Here is a 23,527-nt window from a genome sequence, read left to right on the forward strand (position 1 = left end):
CGTAGTTCCTCCTTTAGCTCTGAGAAGTTTGATCAACTGAAACCTTCTTCTCTCAACTCGTCAAAGTCATTCTCCGTCCAGCTTTGATCCGTTGCTGGTGATGAGTTGCGTTCCTTTGGAGGGAGAGATGCACTCTGATTTTTTGAATTTCCAGTTTTTCTGACCTGCTTTTTTCCCCATCTTTGTTGTTTTATCTTCCTTTGGTCTTTGATGATGGTGAAGAACTGGTGAAGTTTTGATGTGGGTGTCCTTTCTGTTTGTTAGTTTTCCTTCTAACAGTCAGGACCCTCAGTTGTAGGTCTGTTGGAGATTGCTTGAGGTCTACTCCAGACCTTATTTGCCTGGGTATCAGCAGCGGAGGCTGCAGAAGATAGAATATTGCTGAACAGCCAGTGTTGCTGTCTGATTCTTGCTCTGGAAGCTTCGTCTCAGGGGTGTACCCCGCTGTGTGAGGTGTGAGGTGTTGGTCTGCAACCTAGTGGTGGTTGTCTCCCAGTTAGGCTACTCAGGGGTCAGGGACCCACTTGAGCAGGCAGTCTGTCTGTTCTCAGATCTCAACCTCTGTGCTGGGAGATCCATTGCTCTCTTCAAAGCTGTCAGACAGGGTCATTGACATTTGCAGAGGTTTCTGTTGCTTTATGCCGTGCCCAGAGGTGGAGTCTACAGAGACAGGCAGGCCTCCTTGAGCTGCAGTGGGCTCCACCAAGTTTGAGATTTTTGGCAGCTTTGTTTACCTACTTAAGCCTCAGCAATGGTGGGCACCCCTCCCCCAGCCTCTCTCTAATTCTTTTAATTGTGATGTTATGGTCTCAATTTTAGATCTTTCCTGCTTTCTGTTGTGGGCATTTAGTGCTATAAATTTCCCTCTATACACTGCTTTAAATGTGTCCTAGAGATTCTGGTACATTGTTTCTTTGTTCTCATTGCTTTTAAAGAACATGTTTGTTTCTGCCTTCATTTCATTATGTACCCAGTAGTCATTCAGGAGCAGGTTGTTCAGTTTCCCTGTAGTTGTGTGGTTTTGAGTGAGTTTCTTGATCCTGAGTTCTAATTTGATTGCACTGTGGTGTGAGATTGTTGTGATTTGTGTTCTTTTACATTTGCTGAGGAGTGCTTTACTTCCAATTATGTGGTTAATTTTGGAATAAGTGCGATGTGGTGCTGAGAAGAAAGTATATTCTGTTGATTTGGGGTGGAGAGTTCTGTAGATGTCTGTTAGGTCTGCTTGGTACAGAGCTGAGTTCGATTCCTGGGTGTCCTTGTTAATTTTCTGTCTCATTCATCTGTCTAATGTTGACAGTGGGGTGTTAAAGTCTCCCATTATTATTGTGTGGGAGTCTAAGTCTCTTTGTAGGTCTCTAAGGACTTGCTTTATGAATCTGGATGCTCCTGTATTGGGTGCATATATATTTAGGATAGTTAGGTCTTCTTGTTGAATTGATCCCTTTACCATTATGTAATAGCCTTCTTTGTCTCTTTTGATCTTTGATGGTTTAAAGTCTGTTTTATCAGAGACTAGGATTGGAAGCCCTGCTTTTTTTTTTTGCTTTCCATTTGCTTGGTAGATCTTCCTCCATCCCTTTATTTTGAGCCTATATGTGTCTCTGAACGTGAGTTGGGTCTCCTGAATATAGCACACTGATGGGTCTTGACTCTTTATCCAGTTTGCCAGTCTGTGTCTTTTAATTGGGGCATTTAGCCCATTTTACATTTAAGGCTAATATGTTATGTGGGAATTTGATTCTTCCATTAAGATCCTAGCTGGTTCTTTTGCCCGTTAGTTTATGCAGTTTCGTCATAGTGTTGATGGTCTGTACAATTTGGTGTGTTTTTGCAATAGCTGGTACCGGTTGTTCTTTTCCATGTTTAGTGCTTCCTTCAGGAGGTCTTGTAGATCAGGCCTGGTGGTGACAAAATCTCTCAGCATTTCCTTGTCTGTAAAGGATTTTATTTCTGCTTCACTTATGCAGCTTAGTTTGGCTGGATATGAAATTCTGGGTTGAAAAATCTTTTCTTTAAGACTGTTGAATATTGGCCCCCACTCTCTTCTGGCCTGTAGGGTTTCTGCTGAGGTATCTACTGTTACTCTAATGGGCTTCCGTTTGTGGGTAACCCACCCTTTCTCTCTGGCTGTCGTTAACATTTTTTCCTTCATTTCAACCTTGGTGAATCTGACGATTATGTGTTTTGGATTTGCTCTTCTCGAGGAGTATCTCTGTGGTGTTCTTTGTATTTCCTGAATTTGAATGTTGGCCTGCCTTGCCAGGCTGAGTAAGTTCTCCTTGATAATATACTGAAGAATGTTTTCCAACTTGGTTCTGTTCACCCCATCACTTTCAGGTACACCAATCAAATATAGATTTGGTCTTTTCACATTGTCCCATACTTCTTGGAGGCTTTGTTCATTTTTACTCTTTTTTTTTTCTCTAATCTTGTTTTCTTGTTTTATCTCATTGAGTTGATTTTCAATCTCTGATATCCTTTCTTCCACTTGAGCAGTTCAGCTAATGATACTTGTGTATGCTTCACAAAGTTCTCGTGATGTGTTTTTCAGCTCCATCAGTTCGTTTATGTTCTTCTCTAAACTGGTTATTCTATTTAGCAATTCATCTAACTTTTTTCAAGGTTCTTAGCTTCTTTGCATTGGGTTAGTACATGTTCCTTTAGCTTGGAGGAGTTTGTTATTACCGACCTTCTGAAGCCTACTTCTGTCAACTCATCAAAGTCATTCTCCGTCCAGCTTTGTTCCGTTACTGGCGAGTGGCTGTAATCCCTTAGAGTCAAGGAGTTGCTCTGGTTTTTAGAATTTTCAGCCTTTCTGCTCTGGTTTCTCCCCATCTTTGTGGTTTTATCTACCTTTGATCTTTGATGTTGGTGTCCTACAGATGGGGTTTTGGTGTGAATGTCCTTTTTGTTGATGTTGATGCTATTCCTTTCTGTTTGTTAGTTTTCCTTCTAACAATCAGGTCCCTCAGCTGTAGATTTGTTGGAGTTTGCTTGAGGCCCACTCCAGACCCTGTTTGCCTGAGTATCACCAGCAGAGGCTCAGTTGGAAATGTAGAAATCACCCGTCTCCTGCCTTGATCCTGCTGGGAGCTGCAGACCGGAGCTGTTCCTATTTGGCCATGTTGAAATGGATCCTCAGGAGGTTTTTTTTTTTTTTTTAATTTAGAGGACTCTTGTATATTATTTTCTTTTCTTTCTTTCTTTCTTTTTTTTTCTTAAGACAGGTCTCACTTTGTCACCCAGGCTGGAGTGCAGGGGCACATCTTGGCTCACTGGAGCCTCGACCTGCTGGGCTCAAGTGTTCCTCCAGTCTCAGCCCCACAAGTAGCTGGGGTGGGCCATGTCACTGTGCCTAGCTAATTTTTAAATTTTTTGTAGAGACCGGATTTTGCCATGTTCCCCAGGCTGGTCTTGAACTCCTGAGCACAAGCAATCTGCCTACCTCAGCCTTCCAAAGTGCTAGGAGTACAGGCATAGCCACCGTGCCCAGCCTATTATTATTCTTTATAACAGATGTCTTTAAAAATTTTATTTAATGTTTTGTAATTGGTTATAGGTGGTGTATGGAAATGCTGTTTATTTTGCTTAATCATGATTTGATCGAGGAAACTTACTGAGCTCCCTTACTACTCAATATTTTGGCTGTAGATTTTTGCATTTTGTATCATAATCAAATGGCATTCTTAATCAAATAGTGTTCAAATAAGGAGAGCTTTATTTCATCCTTTCTCGTGTATGTGTGTTTGTGTGTGTCTGTGTGTGTCTGTGTGTGTGTGTGAGAGAGAGAGAGACAGAGAGAAAGAGATTGAGGAGAGATTTACTTGGCTAGCATCTCCAATACAGTGTTGAACAGAGGTGGTGATACTGGGAATCCTTTGCTCATTTCTTACTTTAAAAGGAATGCTCTTACCTTTAATTCTTAAATATAAAATAGGATATAGAGTTTTTGTAGATATCCTTTCTTAGGTCAAATCATTGCTAATTTCTATAATATTTAGTTGCTAGATTTTATATTGTTTTCACACAAATGAATCTTGCATTTTATGAATGTTGAATGGTTTTTCTATGTGTATTGATAATGTCATTTTATTTCTATTTTAATTAAATAATCTGATGAATTTCATTAATATGTTTTTTGAAATTAAACTATTCTTGCATCTTTGGTGTAATCTCCCCTTTGTCATGGTAGGTTCGTCTTTGTTCATTTCTTTCTCATATATATTTGCTATATAAAATTAAGGATTTGGTTCAAGATTTTAAGACGTATGCATTCATTTCCACTTGTGCTATTGGGCTATTCACTTTAATTTTGTCTGTGGTAGGCAGAAAAATGGCCCCTCTAAAGATAACCATGTCTTAATTCCTGAAACCTATGAATGTTATCTTATATGGCCCCGAACTCTTCCCTTTCCTCAAAAAAGATGCAGATGTGATACAGTAAAGATCTTGAGATAGGGAGATTATGCAGGTCAGCCCTAAATGCAATCCCTTGTATCATCAGTGCATATGTATCTGTGCACAAACACAGAGGAGAAGACAATGTGAAGATTTAACAGAGAGAGTTCAAAGATGCTGTTCTTGAATATTGGATTGACGTGGCCACAAGCCAAGGAATGATGATACTAACCAGAAGCTGATTGCCAGAGGAGACAAGGAACTGGTTTTCCCTAGAGCCTTCTGAAGGAGCATGGCCTTGTTGATATCTTGATTTTGGTCAGGTGATACTGAAATTGGACTTCTGGTCCCAGAGCTGTGAGGGAATACATGTCTTGTTGTTTTACGCCACCAGTTTTGGGTAATTTGTAACAGCCAATTCAGGAAATGGATCCACTGCTATTTTCTGATATTACCATTAAAAATTTCTCATAAATTGAGTCATGGAAGTTTCCATTTTTTCCCCTTCTATAATATTTTGTATAAGTTTTAGATAGCTATTCCTTCAGTGATTGAGAGAAGTCAACTGTGAAACCATCTAGGATTTCCTGTCTTTCTCTCTCTTCTTCTTTTCTTCCTTCCTCTTTCCTCTGAACTTACTTCTTCCGTATTAATAATTTCTTTTTTTTTTTTTTTTTGAGACGGAGTCTCGCTCTGTCGCCCAGGCTGAAGTGCAGTGGCCGGATCTCAGCTCACTGCAAGCTCCGCCTCCCGGGTTCACGCGATTCTCCTGCCTCAGCCTCCCGAGTAGCTGGGACTACAGGTGCCCACCACCTCGCCCGGCTAGTTTTTTTTTTTTTTTTTGTATTTTTAGTAGAGACGGGGTTTCACCGTGTTAGCCAGGATGGTCTCGATCTCCTGACCTCGTGATCCACCCGTCTCGGCCTCCCAAAGTGCTGGGATTACAGGCTTGAGCCACCGCGCCCAGCCCGTATTAATAATTTCATGGTTGCCTTCATGCAGTCTCTGGGATCTCCATTTCAGAACCAGATATTCATTAATGAGCTGGGGTCTTGCCTCAATCATGGCATTGCGTGATATTGCAAATTAATATATTAGTGATATTTTACATTAGTGATCTTATAAATTCATATACATAAACCAAGTCTGTGGAGGCGTTGTTCAGTGTCAGAGTTACAAGTGTGTCCCACTTGCCTAAGCCTACAGCATCTAGGAATGTGTAGGTTGAGAAGATTTCCACAGCATCTTTTTCAGCTTTTTTTTATTAATGAAGAAGGCACCAGGCATCCAGGAGTGAACATGAATTTCAGTTTCTCATTTCACATGGAGCACTTCTAGTTCTGCTAAACCATAAGACCTGTGCTCTTATTCACTGGTACCCGCTTTTTGGCTGGGGACATAGTAGGCCTGAGGCTTTAGCTCTGCTCATTTCCTTTCATTTGTTTTTTATTTTTATTTATTCGTTTATAAGTTAAAATTCTGGGTGTAGAAACAACAGTCTTTCTTTTGAAAGACATGTCTGCTTTTAGCAAAAAAAGGTTAAAAGTTTAGATTTGTATCATGGCATAAAACAAATTACATAAGTAGAGGTAAAAATAGAGTTTGGGGAAAGTAATAGAGAGGGTTAAAAGTTTAAATTTAGGCAAAGTGGTAAAACTCAGTATAATTTTAATTATAATGTATGTGAGGCTTTAAGTGCAAGTTACATTGCGTTTCTTTGCAATTTTGTATTTTGTTTCAATAAATAATGTAGATATCTAAAATTTTTAGTAATACAAACTTCATGGCATAATGTATGATTGTATTTTCAGCTTAATTGTCTTGTTTTTATTATCATTTCCTGTCTTTTAATTAATATTTGGCATTTACAGTTGTCAAAACTTGGAAGATGTACTCATCATATTAATTATGAAGCTGTTAAAATTTCTACTTAATTATCTGATTGTTTCAGTTTTCTGATTTAATCAGTTATTTATTGTAAGTTTACAGAAATTAATACTTAGTAATTTTATCCATCCCAGTTCTCTAATTTAATTGGTTGAGTTTCATTTGCTATTTCTTTGGAGCGTACCCACATACTGAATGAATATCTCAATAATTCTGATAATGCCATCTGTTTCTTTTCAAAGGAAATAGCTTAATACTAGCATGCTTTAAATAGTGTGTTAAAGTTTAACCTTAGTAGCAGTTTCATGTTTTCAGCAATCCCATGCTTTGTTCCCTATGACTTGCTAAACCATCTGTTTTCTAGTTTCTGGTATTTACTCCAAGCCCTTCTACCTTTGATCTGTTGTGCTGTTTCTTTTGAGAGCTATTATTGGTTGATTTTGCTATATTCAAAACTTACACTTTTAACTTTTTTGTTTTTTGAGACGGAGTCTCACTCTGTTGCCAGGCTGGAGTGCAGTGGCAAGATCTCGGCTCACTGCAACCTCTCCCTCCCAGGTTCAAGCGATTCTCCTGCCTCAGCCTCCTGAGTAGCTGGGACTACAGGCACATGCCACCACGACCAGTTAATTTTTGTAATTTTAGTAGAGATGGGGTTTCACCATGTTGGCCAGGATGGTCTCAATCTCTTGATCTCATGATCCTCCTGCCTTGGCCTCCCAAAATGCTGGAATTACAGGCATGAACCACCATGCTTGGCCACTTTTACATTCTTTAAGTATCAGCCCAGGCTTCCTTTTCTATCTTCTTCAGCCTTCCTCCTTCCACCCCACAACTCCTGCCTAAAGCTGGGAAATCAGCCATTTTATCAGAAACCAGAAGCTACCAGGACTTCTCTTTCTCGAGGTGTATCTGGTCCGTACTTTGTACTTGGGCAAATATTAATCTCTGAACATAGCCGACAATGTTCAAAACACAGTGTAATGCATATATTATATTATAATTGCCTTCCTATTTAGATTCTTTTATCAGTAAGCTGGTGTCTTTTTTCTCCTTTGCCATTAAGGCAATGGATGGCTTAAGGGATGAAATCGATGAAATGGGAAGATTGAAGCTCATTACTTCAAGCCTGAGGGTATTTGGGGAAAGTATTAGGTATACAAAAAAGAAAAGTCAAGGAAAAGCTTGCTTCTTCTATTCTTCTACATTGTAGGGGAAGAGAAAGAAGACAGGTGAGGCCAGTAGATGATTAGAGGTATGTTCCAGTCTCTTCTTTCCAGGCTTTGACCCAGGATGAGGATGCATTTTGGTTAAATTGAAGGGTACCTTTACTCTTATTATTATTGGAGATCCATGGAAGGGAATCACCCTTTGGGATGCCCTAGCATCCACCAGGGACATAGGTACTTCAGAATGAACTTGGCAGTGCATCATGATTCAGAAAGGCCAAGAAAAGGTCAGACTTGACTTCCAGAACTATCCTTTGTTGTAGTAATGAGCATAACTACATGTCCCAGACATGACACCCATCTATAGTGAGGGATGAGATGACTTTGCAGAAGAAGCTGCAGAGTAGACAGCTTGTGCCATAGAGAAATAGAGGATCATTCAGGGACTAAGAGAAGTTGGCAGTGCTGTGGGAACTGAAGTGAGATCAGGTTTTTTGAGAAGTACAAGTCTGTCTAAGTTGAGAAGAATCAGACTATGGATTCGATGAGCTGCAGGTTGTGTAGCAGCATAAGCCTCACAGAACACCTGAATACTTTCTTGGAGAACAGCCAAAAAAGGAGCAGCAATATAAGAAATAGAGAATTTGTCCAAAGGAGCTATTATTTATCAGCCTACAATTTACTGAGTGACTTTAAAGAAGAATCTGGCAAGTGTGCTGTTGAGAAAAATCAGATCAAAAAGAGAGAAATAAATAAGCTACCTTTCTTTGTGAGTAAATTTTTCAAAGCCACAACAATAGCCAACATAGAAGAGTTTGTAACAGCTAAGACAAGGAAATGCTTAAGGTTAAAGCTCTCAGGAGGATGTGCTGTTGCCTCCTGAGAGATTTAAGGAAGACCAGTCAGACTTTCCTGCTTCAGCCTATACGTGTGAGTGTTGCTAGAAATGCCATGATTACAGTTCAGGGGAAATCTGGGAGTCTTGCTGCTTGTATCAGGGGCATCAGATGAAGAAAATTTCTGATTTTATTTATGGATGACAGTATCTCTTAATTGCCTAAGGAATCCTATTAGAAAACATTAACCTTCCAGGATATGAGCCAATGTGTCTACTTTCAAAATCCACCATGGCAGTGCTGGGTGAGGGCTTGTAGTTTAGTAGCGCAGGCTACCCTTGATTTCTGCCTTTTTAGAGACACACACACCATGATTCTGATTGTGGGAACGCTTTAGGGTAATGCTCTGGTTGAGCCTCTGGATTTCCAGACCTCTTGCAGATCTCTGCATCCTTGTTTTTTCCCAATACAATGCGGGCCAGAGGGAAAGATCTATGGTGGGACTGCATTCCTTTTGTAGCATTTATGATAATTATAATAATATTTGTGCAATTATTTGTTTGCTTATTGTCCCCCTACTATACTTTATACTCTGTAGCAAACTCTATATTTGTTAAGCTTTATTCACCAGCTCTTAGCATAGTGTTTGGCATATAGTAGCCATTTAGTAAATATTGTATAAGTAAATAAATAATGAATTGGTTACTTGCCCATCTATAATAAAATTGGAATTTTATGATTTCAGTTAATTTTTATGGTAAATTACATTATAGTTTCATCTAAGTTTATCTACTAAATGTAATATTATTCTTTTAGTAGAATGTAGTGAATATATTATAGTCACTGGTGTGTTCGTACATGCTAACAACCAGCTCTCTTTTAGAAAAATCTCTGACTTTTGGCATTTTCCAATTTATTTAGTCTAAATACATCCACCACGGCTGATTTCAGCCTAACCCACATTACTTCATGGAATGTGGAGTTGGGAAGAAAGCACACAATTGGTTCTCATGAGTTAGTGAACAACATTGAAGCTCTTTCATATTCATGCCCTAGTAATGTATTGTTCTTCACATACAAGATTGTGCTAGTAATACACATTGAATAAACATGTACTTTAAAAAGACTGTGAATTAGTCAAGGTAATGCTATCAATTATAAAAGATAAACTCAAAAAGTCTTTAAAGCTCAACTTAGTAGAAGTTTAGTTTTCACCTATGTGAAGTCCACACTGGTGAGCTGATCAGCTGAGTGCTCTCCTCCTAGTGATTATTCAGGTTCCCAGGCAGCACCTTTTTTTCCTGTGGTTTCCTTTTCTCCAAGATCTTGGCTGAACAGCATGAAGATAGCACATGAGAATTTTTAAAAGTTTATGAAAGTGGCACACCCATTCCACTTATAATCCATTGGCTAGAATATAATTGTATGGTCATGGCTGCCCATGATAACATGGAAAATGTAGTTTTCTAAGAGGAAAGGAAATAAGTTGTTGAATAGCTAGCCAGAATCTTCAACAATTTTCTGTTTATGTAATGGATCAGTTTATACTCTTTTACCTTATTTCCTGTCTGACAAATGCATACACACACTTAGGAGCAGGTTGGCAATAGTTAGAGGTAGTGTCTAGTGAATTCCTTTTTCTGTGCAGTTAGCTGGATCATAGGATCTTGACCTATGGTCTCGTTAGCATCAGTCTTTAACCTATAATCCCTCCCTTTTTTGAATTACTCTATTTTTTTGTCCCTGTTTAGAAGAAAATCATAGTATTTTGCAGACCTTTAGATTGCTCTCAATTATTGTATATACCTAATGTAAGTTTGGTTTTCTTGCTTTCTTTTACTATTCACTGCAGCTGTTATGGTTATTATTTTTGTGGTTTAAAAAAGATATTTGTATTTTCCTTAGTTTTTCCCTTCCTTTCAGGGTGTTTATGGAATAAAACACATGGTAGTAAGTGACAAATTTGGGTCATTAGACATTATTCCATCTCTTAATATTGCTATATTATTTTTTAAATTTTGGCTTATTTACGACTGAAGGTAATAATAATCTATAATTTTGAACCCTACATGTTTTGTATTCTCAGGTTCTAGATGTTTTTGGTAATTATGAGAATTGGTTAATAGTCTCTAACCAGGGAGATTTATACGCATGTGTATTTCTGAGATATTTTAGACAGCATTCCTTATGTGGTTAACGTAATTGGTTAAAGTGTTCTATTAGCAAAAGGCCTGTGACTTTATTGCCAAATTCTATAAATTTTGTTCCATGGACGCAGAGTTTATCTTTAATAGCCATTAATCATTTCATAGCCAATTAATGAAAAATCATTTTACAGCATATATGTATTTGTGAGAGGTATTGGTGTTTGTGAGAAGTAGCTCAATATTGTCACCAATTTATAAGCTAAGCTGCTATCTGTGTAAAGGGCTACAAGTGAAAGTGTCAGTTTTTCTATACTACAATCATATTGGTAATGATGGGGATACAGTCCAAGAAGTGCATCATTAGGCAATTTTGTCACGCGAACATCATGGAGTGTACTTAAATCTAGATGGTCTAGCCTTCTACACACCTAGGCTAGATGATATTGTCTGTTGCTTCAAGGCTACAAACCTGTACAACATGTTACTGTATTGAATATTGTAGGCAGTAGTAACATAATGAAAAGTGTTTATGTATCTGAACATATTTAAATATAGAAAAGGCATGGTAAAAATACAGTATTATAATATTAGGGAACCACCCTTCTATATGTGGTCTTTTGTTGACTGAACTATTGTTATGCAGCACATGACAGTACTTGATGTGGGTAGATTTGGAATTCCTGAGCTTAAAGAATTAATAAACTATTAATCCAAGAGAAGGAGGAGATGGTAGAAGAAGAAAAGAAAGGTAACCAAGGTGTCAATACATGAATAAGAAAATACTAGGAGGCGTGATGGCTCACACCTATAATCCTAGCACTTTGGAAGGCTGAAGTGGGCAGATTGCTTGAGCTCAGGCATTCAAGACCAGCCTGGGCAACATAGTGAAACCCCATCTCTACAAAAAATACAAAAGTTAGCTGGCGTGGTGGCCACACCCGTACTCCCAGCTACTTGAGGGACTGAGGCAGGAGGATCATTTTAGCTTGGCAGGTTGAGGCTATAGTGAACTGAGACTGTGCCATTGAACTCCAGCGTGGGTGACAAAGTAAGACCCTGTTTCAAGAAAGAAAAAAAAAGAAGAAGAAGGAAGAAAGGAAAGGAGGGAGGAAGGAGAGAAGGAAGGGAGGAAGGCAGGGATATAGGATAAGGGAGGGAGGAATATAGAATAAAGGAGGGAGGAAAGGAGGAAGGGAAGGATATAGGAGCTAGTGATTTAGGAGGGAACAAATGATCTAGTCAGAAAAGGAGCAAGCAGTGTGCATAGCCCAGGCAATGTGAGAAGGATATTAACACATGGAGTCTTTAATAGGAATCAGACATCCTTCATACCTTATACTCATCTGTGTTATATTAATATTCACTGGATATTAGCAGATGAGGAAGATTAAGCTGATAGTGTTTCCAATTCTTTTTCTCATTTTGGGCTCCACAGAAACAATACTATTTGTACAGTCAGCAGTTCACACTAAGGTAAACTGACAAGGCTGAATATGAACTCCTTTGGTCTTAGCCAGTCTGAGGAGCATACTTGTAACCCATTTAACATATTGAACTAGGAATCTCTGCCATAGATTGGTGGATCTCAAATGTTAGCAAACAGAATTACCTGGAGGATTTGGGGTAAAATATTACTGGGAACTGCCCCAGAGTTTCCTATTCAGTAAGTCTGGGGTGGGACCTGGGAATTTGCACTTCTGGTGATACTGATGCTGTTCTGGTGGTACTGATGCTGGTGATATTCTTTGAGAAGCTCTGCTCTAAAATACATTAAGTAACCTGCTTACCTTGTGAAAAATTTTATTTTTCAACTGCTACAAAGCAGCAAAATGCTGTTTCTGCAGATGATAGTGATTGGATAATTGTCTGTCTCACAAGCTCTCATTTCTGTTTCATTTGTTGATTACCAGGCACGAAAGGATGCTCTTTTTCAGTACTCTGAGTGTGACCTAATTCAGATAAATTTATATCTTATAATAATCTAGCATATATTATCACTGAAGCATAAATAACAACTTGTTTAAAATAGAAAAGTTGAAATTCAAACTTCATTTATTTTTGCATTATTTTGTGGATCTGTTTAGCGTGACTTTTTAAAGAGATCTGCAGTACTTGCATTTGTCACAAGATGGCATCAAAAGACTGAGATGCTGACTCAAATTTGATTTTTGAGACTGTTGATGGGTTAGATATATTTCATGTCTATTCAAATCAATTATAGCAAAAGAAATTTGAACTGTGAGGCATATTCTTTTTAATTTCAGTGAAATAATGGTGTTTTCACATGAAAATACTTATAAAAATAAAATACGTACATATATTGATATTATTTATGACTAATTCTTTAGGAAATTAATGAACATACATCTTGGCCTAATAATATCAAATATATTATTACCATATTTCCCCCAGAAGAATTTTAAAAAACTTAAACTTAGCAAACATTTATTATATCTTACCATTCTATAATTTATAAGGTTTTATTACGTTAGTAGAAGATGTAGTTCCTGCCTTCAATAAGCTTCAAATTTAATTGGGGAGAAAAGAAATGTATATACAATTCAATGAAAGAAAAAAATAATAAAAATGAGCAAGTACAATATTGTGTGATAAGATCTGCACAAACTATGAACTGGAATAATGGACAATCAGGTAAAAAATCTAAGTGGTATTTTACAGAAACATTTTTGTGTCAGTTGAAAATACCATGTTGAACCTTTTACTGTGATTATCTATACTGTTGTAATTTATTTCATGTGAGAAAATGTTTAGCAACCTGGAGAGCTGTGTAAGAGTAAGTATTTGACGTAAAACATTAGCACTCATACACTTGAATTATGAATGCTTATTTTATGATAATATGACTTTTTAAATGATTAATTGAAAAGGATTTTTCGGAAAATAGTGAAGGGTTTTCTGGCCACAGAGATATTAATTACAATATGTTTAGATTTCTGGAATCTGAAAAATATATCTGTTGAAAAATTGAGTATAGAATAGTTGTGCTGGGAGAGGAAAAGGGCTGTTGCTGTTTAATGGGGTGTAGAGTTTCAGTTTTGCAAGAAAAGTTTTGAAGATCTGTTTCACAATGTGAATATACTTACTGCTACTGAGGTGTGTACAATTAAAAATGGTTAAAATGGCAAATTTTATTTTGTGTCTTTTGCCACAGTAAAAACATCAAGTGCATTACTATAAATTATTAGCAATTAATAGGTTTTTTTAAATAGAGGATCAACAAAGCTTGTAGCTTTATTTTAGCCATTAGGTGCTACTTGAAAAAAATAAAAGCCCCCTTAAGAATAATATAATTGCTGATAGAATGTTAACATAATATTAACAGCTAGTTTTCTTTATAATAAGTAATATTGCAGATATTTTAAATAAATTATTTATAATATTCAACCTCAAAATACAGGGAAATTATCATCTTTATTTCCCTATTTTATCATTAAGGAAACTAAGTTTTATAGATACGAAGATTCAGTTCCTTGTTGAAAGTTGCAAAGTTTCTAATTTTGGAGTTGGTATTTAAACCCAACTGTCTAGCTTCAAAATCTATTTTCTGTGTGTTACACAATGCCTCTAATTTAAATAAAACGAATTAAATAGTAAAATGAACAATCAGCAATTTGGGACTCTAGTTTGCTATCTTTGTGGTCAATAAATGTTGTCTATTTCATTAGAATTATTCAAAAAAATTAAAAGAAAGTATGTATTATTTAATTTACAGTAGCAGTTAATTGGGATTATGTTTTAACTTCAGAAGGATAACCATATAATTTTTTGTTTGCTTGAATTTTTGTCTCTTTTTCTTTGTTTTTAACTTTTGGGAACACTAATTTTTTCCCCCTATGTCTTCATGTGCAGGTTATGTGGGTATGTAATTTGTGCCGAAAACAACAAGAAATCCTCACTAAATCAGGAGCGTGGTTTTATAATAGTGGAACTAATACACCACAGCAACCTGATCAAAAGGTTCTTCGAGGGCTAAGAAATGAGGAGGCACCTCAGGAGAAGAAACCAAAACTACATGAGCAGACCCAGTTCCAAGGACCCTCAGGTGACTTATCTGTACCTGCAGTGGAGAAAAGTCGATCTCATGGGCTCACAAGACAGGATTCTATTAAAAATGGGTCAGGCGTGAAGCATCACGTTGCCAGTGACATAGCTTCAGACAGGTAAACATTTTGTTTAATCTTTAGGCAAATGTTTTTACTTTTAGTCTTCATTCCAAACAGAGATAACAATACATGAAATGTTTAGGCAACGGTGAGTTGTCTAAGTAATGTAAACATTCGTATGTTTTACATAAATACTGTATGTGATGTTCAGGACTTGACCTATCATAGGTTTGAACTATCTTAGATGGGATGTGGGAGTGTTAGGTTATCAGATAGATTTCCCAGAATAAAGAAGTGAAATAAAACAGGGAACTTAGAAGTTTTTGTCATAGGAAAGAGAGACTGGCATTGGACTAATGGGAATGAAGAAGAGATGGCTATAAGACACTTTATAGAGGTTGGATTGATGGGACTAGTTGGAAGTGGGAGTTAAGATAATGGGGAAGGTTAACAATATCTCCAAAGGTTCTATCCTGGGCTGAAGGATGATGTGGTTTTTCAAGCAAGTATATGCAGACCCAACGTCAGGTTTATAGTGAAGGATTTCATGAGTTTGATATATCCATGTGCTAACTCTGTTGTAACTATTTTGGCTCAGTTCTATGGGCTTCTCCGTGTTCAAAGTGTGATACTTAAAATAGTACATAGGGCTCTTATATTTCCTACCTTTGGAAGGAGAATAAAGGATTTTGATGGGAAGATTCTTTTTCTTCCTTATTTATTTATTTATTTATTTATTTATTTTCTTGAGACGGAGTCTTACGCTGTTGTCAGGCTGGAGTGCAGTGGCACGATCTTGGCTCACTGCAATCTCTGCCTCCTAGGTTCAGGTGATTCCCCTGCCTCAGCCTCCCAAGTAGCTGGGACTACAGGTGTGCACCACCATGCTTGGCTAATTTTTTGTACTTTAATAGAGCCAGGGTTTCACCATGTTGGCCAGGATGGTCTCAATCTCATGACCTCGTGATCTGCCCACCTCGGCCTCCCAAAGTCCTGAGATTACAGGTGTGAGCCACCGTGCTCGGCCTATTTTTCTATACCTTATTTTTCTGTTTGAATAAAGATAAATTTAAATTTGGTTTATACTATTTCTGTTGCCCAGAAGTAGCAGGTACATTTATTTCTGTGTTGAATAAGTACAAAGTCATGCATTTCTGCAGAAACAAATTGTATATATAGTATGGTGGGTTCTCAGGTATCAGTTCTAACAAGTAAGACCACTGGGAGTCATTTTAGATGGTGCCTAAAGTCACCACTCCAATACGTTGCTGGATCTTAAGAGAAAAAGAAAACAATGACTGCATCACTTCTTTTACAAAGTGGTAAAAGGGAACAGTATATGTAATCCTATCTTTGGGGAAAACAGTCATCTTAATCTTGTGGAGACTTCTTCTGGGAGACTGGGTAGAAAGACCTCAGAGTTATCCTATATAGAGGACAAGAAAGTTGGAGTATTTATTTATCAACTCTCCTTTGTTGTTGGTCCAGGGCTGATCATGGGAATTGTTAACTCTCTGAAACTCACTGGCCAGAGAAAGCGCTCAGGCAGCATGTAACAGACACTTATAGTAAGCCGATATTGCTATGTAGGGAATGGTGAATGATGAGGCAATATGGTTGGGTTGCTGGTAGTATCTGCTACACAATGATTTCAGAGATCAAGAAAGTTCCCCAAATGGCAGTTATAATGGTCAAGGTATATGAAAAAATAGATAACCAATGGAGATAGGATTTTTTAAAAAGGAGTGAATGAATAACTAAATAAAATGGATAATGAGCTCTTTTTCATGGTACCTCGGAGGCATTCACCTGCTTCAAGATGAAACTGGACATCTCCTTCCCAGCCACTGGCTGCCAGAAACTCATTGAAGTGGACAATAAACGCAAACTGCACTTTTTATGAGAAGCATATGGCCACAGAAGTTGCTGCTGATGCTCTGGTTGAAGAATGGAAGGGTTATGTGGTCCTAATCAGTGGTGGTAACGACAAACAATGATTCCCCATGAAGCGGGGTATCTTGATTCATGGCCGTGCCCACCTGCTAATGAGTAAGGGGCATTCCTGTTACAGACCAAGAAGAACTGGAGAAAGAAAGAGAAAATCAGTTTGTGGTTGCATTGTGGATGCCAATTGGAGCATTCTAACTTGGTTATTGTTAAAAAAGGAGAGAAGTATATTCCTGGATTGACTGATACTACGGTGCCTCGTCGCCTGGGGCCCAAAAAAGCTAGCAGAATCCTCAAACTTTTCAATCTCTCTAAAGAAGATGATGTCCACCAGTATGTTGTAAGAAAGCCTTTAAACAAAGAAGGTAAGAAACCTAGGACCAAAGCACCCAAGATTCAGCGTCTTGTTACTCCACATGTCCTGCAGCACAAATGGCGGCATATTGCCTGAGAAGCAGCATACTAAGAAAAATTAGGAAGAGGCTGCAGAATATGCTTAACTTGCGGCCAAGAGAATGAAGGAGGCTAAACAGAAGCGCCAGGAACAAATTGCCAAGAAATTCAGACTTTCCTCTCTGGGAGCTTCTACTTCTAAGTCTGAATCCAATCAGAAATAAGATTTCTTGAGTAACACATCGATAAGATCAGACTAAAAAAAAAAAATGGAAAATAGGAATATAGACTCCATTTGTTTAAAAATTAACCACATGAGATAGCTTTTTGTGGAGCTTAGAGAGGCAGGTTTAGGAAGAATAAAACGAAATACTAAAGCACTGGGTCATATAATAGAATATTAAGTTTTGGAATGCATTTCATCAGGAAGTTATGCATGTTAAAAATAAATTCAGTAAATTTATGAGTAATTAATTCATCATTATAGACAAGGTAAAGCCTATCTGTAATCTTTATGTTTTTTGTTTTGTTTTGTTTTGAGACAGAAGTCTTTTTGTTGCTCAGGCTGGAGTGCAGTGGCATGATCTCAGCTCACTGCAACCTCCACCTCCTGGGTTCAAGCGATTCTCCTGCCTCAACTTCCCAAGTAGCTGGGATTACAGGCACCCGCCACCATGCCTGGCTAATTTTTTTGTGTTTTTAGTAGAGACGGGGTTTCACCATGTTGGCCAGGCTGGTCTCATACTCCTGACCTCAGATGATCCACCCACCTAGGCCTCCCAAAGTGTTGGGATTACAGGCATGAGCCACTGCGCCCGGTTGCCTATCTGTAATCTTAGAAGAAGATGGTAATGAGAACAAATAAGAATCTTATATTCCTTATTGCCTCTTTCACTCACAACTACTGGCCTGAATAAACAATTGAAATTGACCTATTGTGGGGAGCCAACAGGTTGTAGTTCCTTTTAGTCTTTTCTCTTTTGCCTGGTGCTTTGGCTACTACTGCTAATAAATTCATGCTAAATGACTCAAAGCATACTGTATATCTTCTTTCCAAACCTTATAAATGCCCAACCAATAGCTCCTTTTGTTCACAAAAATTACTTTTAGTCAGGAAAGAAGTTAGAGTTTAATACCAGATTTGGTAGTTATGCCTAGAAAATGGAACTCATTATAACTTACATAAATGTTTATTTGGGAAACACTTTAAAGAGTATTTCTTTTATTTTAAAATGCAGATTATACAGTAGTTAATTAGACATTTATCTGTAGCCAGTATTGAGTCCTTTGAATTTTTTCCCCTACAGCAAGGGGTCAGCAAACTATGAACCTGGGCCAAATTTGACTTGCCACTTGGTTTTTGTAAACAAAGTTCTTTTGGAACACAGCCACTCCTGTTCATTTACTTATTGTCTACGGCTGCTCTCAGCTACAGTTCCATAGTTGAGCTGTTGTGAAAGACCATATGGGCCTCAAAACTGCAAATATAGGATGGGTGCAGTGGCTCATGCCTGTAATCCCAGCACTTTGGGAGGCCGAGGAGGATGGATCACCTGAAGTCAGGGGTTTAAGACCAGCTTGGCCAACATCTTGAAACCACATGTTTACTAAAAATACAAAAATTAGCTGGATGTGGTGGTGTATGCCTATAATCCCAGCTACTTGGGAGGCTGAGGTGGTAGAATCACTTGAACCTGGAAGCTGGAGGTTGCAGCGAGCCAAGATCGTGCCATTGCACTCCAGTCCGGGCAACAAGCGTGAAACCCTGTCTCCAAAAAAAAAAAAAAAAAAAACCAAAAACTGCAAATATTTGCTCTCTGATCTTTTACAGAAAAAGTGTGCCAATCCCTGCCCTAGAGAGCAGTTCTCTTAGTGTTGTAGAAATTTCTCCCTTTGCCCATTTTCTTTTGTCACCATTTAAATTTTTTCAATTAAACCTATTTTTTTTTTGTTACTTTATCTCCCACCCTGCCTCCCAGCTTCTATCCTTCTGTCTCTGTCTCTCTTTCTTCTTTGTTACCTGAATGGGTTTTCTTGCAGTATTTGAATTGGACAGGGAAGTGGAGGTAATGCTAGGAATATAATTTCAGTTTAAAGCATTAGTAATCTGTTTTTTCAATACCATTCAGAAACCAGTGGCTTCAGAAAGAGAAACTTCAGTTCAACTTAATTTAAATCTCTATGGACTTGTAACTATATTTGAGACAGAAAAGTATGTTACTCTTTTAAGGAGCTTTGATCTGTAACGTGATGCAGTAGTTTTGACCTTTTTAAATGACTTGTTATTTCTCTCACAGGTTTTGGTATAGTGTTTTACAGATAGGTCATTAGTATTTATTGAATGAATGAATATCAAGTTGGCCCTAGACCTTAGCGTTGAGTAGGCGAATACTTACTTAACATATACTCATAAAATTGCAATTCTTTATCAACTTAGATGCAAAATATTTTTGAGTTTCAAGTATGTTTTTATTTCAAAATAACTTGTGAAATACATTTTAAAACTGGATTTTTTTTCTGGTTAGGAAAATAAAATTAGTGAAAATTAAAGTAAAACTGTTTAAAAACATTTAGTTGATATTTCTTACATTTGAAATTATTTAATAGTTGGATGCTTCATAATTTTCGTAGTTGAAAATAAGTGAAATGTAGGAAAGTTTTTTTATTTGCAAAATTTTACTATTTATTTAATATGTAGCAGTTTCTACAACATTTAGAGAAGTTAAAAAGTAAGAAATATGGATAGTTTGTATGGTAGATAGGAAAGAACTAGAAGTCAGAAAACCTAGGCCCATAGTGTCATCATTTCTAGATGTTTATTTTTTTCTCTGTGTCTCCTTCTTCTCATCTCTGGAATGGGAAAAGACAGTCTAAATCCTGAGAAGACTTCCAGTTCCAAAATTCTGTATTGTGTTGTATTTTAAGCTCCTCTGCCATGAGATAAACTTGAAGGCATTCTCTGTCGCTATTTTTTTCCTCCTATAACTGGTAGTTGTATGACAAATTAATGCAGGATTGTCTTCATTCATACTATAATTCATTGTTATAATTCATTCATTCAACAGATATTTATTGAATTTCAGTGTAGTATTTGTTTCTACATTTTACTGCTTGAATGATGACTCTTAATGAAAATACCAAGGGTAATAAAAATATAAAACAATTATCTTGGATCTAAACTTTAAAGTTTTAAGGTAGGTTCAGCATGATGAATATTTAGCAGTTTGGTAATCACCATTTCCTTGTTATCTAATACTTATGACTTTCCAAATATCTCTGTGACATTGATTATTTAAAAATAAAAATAATATTCAAATATGTACTTAACACTTCAGCTTCCAGTACAGATGGAATAATAGTGCCTGGATTTACTCTTACACAATAGGCATAATAAAATAAAATAAAAGGCATCTAGATTGAAAAGAAAGAACTAACACTTTATTCACAGAGAACATGAATATTTATAGAGAACATTAAGGGGATCTATAAAATTGTTACTAGAACTGGTGAGTTTAGTAAGGCTGTAGAATATAGTCAATATCTGATAACCATTTATATTTCTAAATAGTAGCAAGGAAACACTTATAAATAGAAATTAAAAAAATTTTAAGACCATTAAAAATACAAAATAAATTTATACTAGCACCAAAAAATGAAGTACTTAGATATAAATCTAACAAAATATGCACAAGGTTTGTATGTTGAAAACACTGAAACACTGATGAAAGAAATAAAAGAAAGTCTGCATAAATGGAAAGATAAACTGTGTTCACGGATCATACAACTCAGTATTGTTAAGATGTCATTTCTCCCCAATTTGATCTATATATACAGATAGATTCTAAACTTAAAATAGAAATGTTTGAAATAACCAAAACAGCTTTTTACGAAGAACGAAGTTAGAGGCCTAACACTACCTGATTTGAATACATTATAAGTCTACAGTAATCAAAACATTGTGGCATTGGCATAAAGACAAATAGATCAGTGAAACAGAATGGAGAGTCTATATATAAAGCCATTCATGTATAGACAAGTAATTTTTGACAGAGAGGCAACAGCAGTGCAGTAGAGAAAGGATAGTGTTTTCAACAAATGGTGCTGGAATAACTGAATATCCATATCCAAAAAAGTTTGAAGCCTAGTTCTTTTTACTGTATAAAATTAACTGAAAGTGGATCATAGAGATACATGTAAAACCTAAAAGTATAAAACTTCTGGAAGAAAATATTGGATAATATTATTTGATCTTAGTTTTGGCTAAAACTGTAAAGCTTGTAGGAGGAATTAGAGGAGAACTTCTTCCAGATTTTAGAGTAGTCAATAATTTCTTAGACAAGACACAGAAAGCACTAATTCTATAAAATGAAAAAAAAATCCACAACAAATTAGACTTCATCAAAATAAAAACTTTTATTCATTGAGACACTATTAAGAAACTGTATAACCACATTGTATTTCAAGAAATTTCAAGAGAAAATATTTGCTTATTGCTTAAAATGCATATTACTTAAAAAGGTATATGAAGCACTCTTAAAATTCATTAACTTAACCCTAAAGTATAAGAAGTTGGAATAGGCTGTTTATAAAAAAAAAAAAAATGCATTGCTAGTAAGTACAAGAAGTGTCCTATGTGTTTAGTTATTTGAGAAATACAAATCAAGACTATAAAGTGCCAGGAGCGGTGGCTCATGCCTCTAATCCCAGCACTTTGGAAGGCACAGGCGGGCGGATCATCTGAGGTTGGAAGTTCAAGACCAGCCTGACCAACATGGAGAAACCCCATCTCTACTAAAAATACAAAGTTAGTCGGGTGTGGTGGTGTATACCTGTAATCCCAGCTATACTCAGGAAGGCTGAGGCAGGAGAATCACTTGAATCCGGGAGGTGGTGGTTGTGGTGAGCCAAGATGGCGCCATTGCACTCCAGCCTGGGCGACAAGAGGGAAACTACATCTAAAAACAAAAAACAAAAAATAAAAACCCCAAAAAACTATAAGGAGATACTTTGATATATCCACTAGGAATGCTACGATTTAAAACAACAAAAATTCTGACAACACTTACCTTTTGTGAGAATTAAGAGGAATTTGACTGCTAACATCTTGTTAGTGAAAGTATAAAACAATTAAAATGGTATAAACATGGGAGGCTGAGGCAGGCAGATCATTTGAGGTGAAGAGTTTGAGACCAGCTTGGCCAATATGGTGAAACCCCGTCTCTGCTACAAATACAAAAATTAGCTGGGCGCGGTGGCACATGCCTGTAATCCCAGCTACTCAGGAGGTTGAGGCACGAGAATTGCTTGAACCCGGGAGGCAGAGGTTGCAGTGAGCTGAGATTGCACCACTGCACTCCAGCCTGGGTGACTGAGTGAGACGCTGTCTCAATAAATAAATAAATAAATAAATAAATAAATGGTCTAAACATTAGAAAAGTATTTGACAGTTTCTTATAAAATTAAATATACACTTTCCCAATGACCCAGCAGTTCTACTCCTAGGTATTTAATTAAGAGAGATGAAGTAATATATCTACAAAATACTTGCATGATAATGTTTATAGCAGTCTCATTCATAGAATTTCCAAAATGGAAACTTCCCATATGTCCATCAACAGGAGAATGAATAAACAAACTGTGGTATATTCAGGTATATTCAAATAAGTGTATTATTTATCCATGAAGTGAGGGAACTATTTACATGCACAGAAACATGGATAAATCTCAAAATCATTGTGATGAATGGAAGAAGCTAGACACAAAAGAGTACATATGATATGATTCCATTTATATGAAGGTCAAGAAGAGATAAAACAAATCTATAGAAAAGAAATCATAATGATGTTTTCCTTGAGGGAACTTTCTGGGGTGATGGAAACCTGTATCTTCCATAGGGATATGGATTACTGGGTGATGTATTTGTCAATGGCTATTATAGTAGTAACATTTAAGATATGTGTACTTTTAATTGCATGTAAATTATATTTAGTAAAAAATTAAAGGAGAATTATGTGCATAATTGCTACATTTTTTTTTTAAATTTATTTATTATTATTATACTTTAAGTTGTAGGGTACATGTGCATAACGTGCAGGTTTGTTACATATGTATACTTGTGCCATGTTGGTCTGCTGCACCCATCAACTCGTCATTTACATCAGGTATAACTCCCAATGCAATCCCTCCCCCCTCCCCCCTCCCCATGATAGGCCCCGGTGTGTGATGTTCCCCTTCCTGAGTCCAAGTGATCTCATTGTTCAGTTCCCACCTATGAGTGAGAACATGCGGTGTTTGGTTTTCTGTTCTTGTGATAGTTTGCTAAGAATGATGGTTTCCAGCTGCATCCATGTCCCTACAAAGGACGCAAACTCATCCTTTTTTATGGCTGCATAGTATTCCATGGTGTATATGTGCCACATTTTCTTAATCCAATCTGTCACTGATGGACATTTGGGTTGATTCCAAGTCTTTGCTCTTGTGAATAGTGCTGCAATAAACATACGTGTGCATGTGTCTTTATAGCAGCATAATTTATAATCCTTTGGGTATATCCCCAGTAATGGGATGGCTGGGTCATATGGTACATCTAGTTCTAGATCCTTGAGGAATCGCCATACTGTTTT

At 37.0% G+C, this 23,527-nt stretch overlaps 1 protein-coding gene and 1 pseudogene across 19 annotated transcripts in view; both read left to right on the top strand.

The window, feature by feature from the left end:
* Window positions 1-23,527, top strand: part of RIMS2 (regulating synaptic membrane exocytosis 2) — a 728,068-nt gene that overhangs the window by 227,805 nt on the left and 476,736 nt on the right. For all 19 annotated transcript variants that reach the window (XM_025395354.1, XM_025395352.1, XM_025395350.1 and 16 more), the window contains one exon: window positions 14,311-14,621. In XM_025395354.1, the coding sequence (XP_025251139.1) occupies window positions 14,311-14,621 (311 nt within the window). The remainder of the gene's footprint in view (window positions 1-14,310; window positions 14,622-23,527) is intronic.
* LOC112630788 lies at window positions 16,384-17,128 on the top strand (annotated as a pseudogene).

Source organism: Theropithecus gelada, chromosome 8 (genome assembly GCF_003255815.1).
Source record: "Theropithecus gelada isolate Dixy chromosome 8, Tgel_1.0, whole genome shotgun sequence".
NCBI lineage: Eukaryota > Metazoa > Chordata > Mammalia > Primates > Cercopithecidae > Theropithecus > Theropithecus gelada.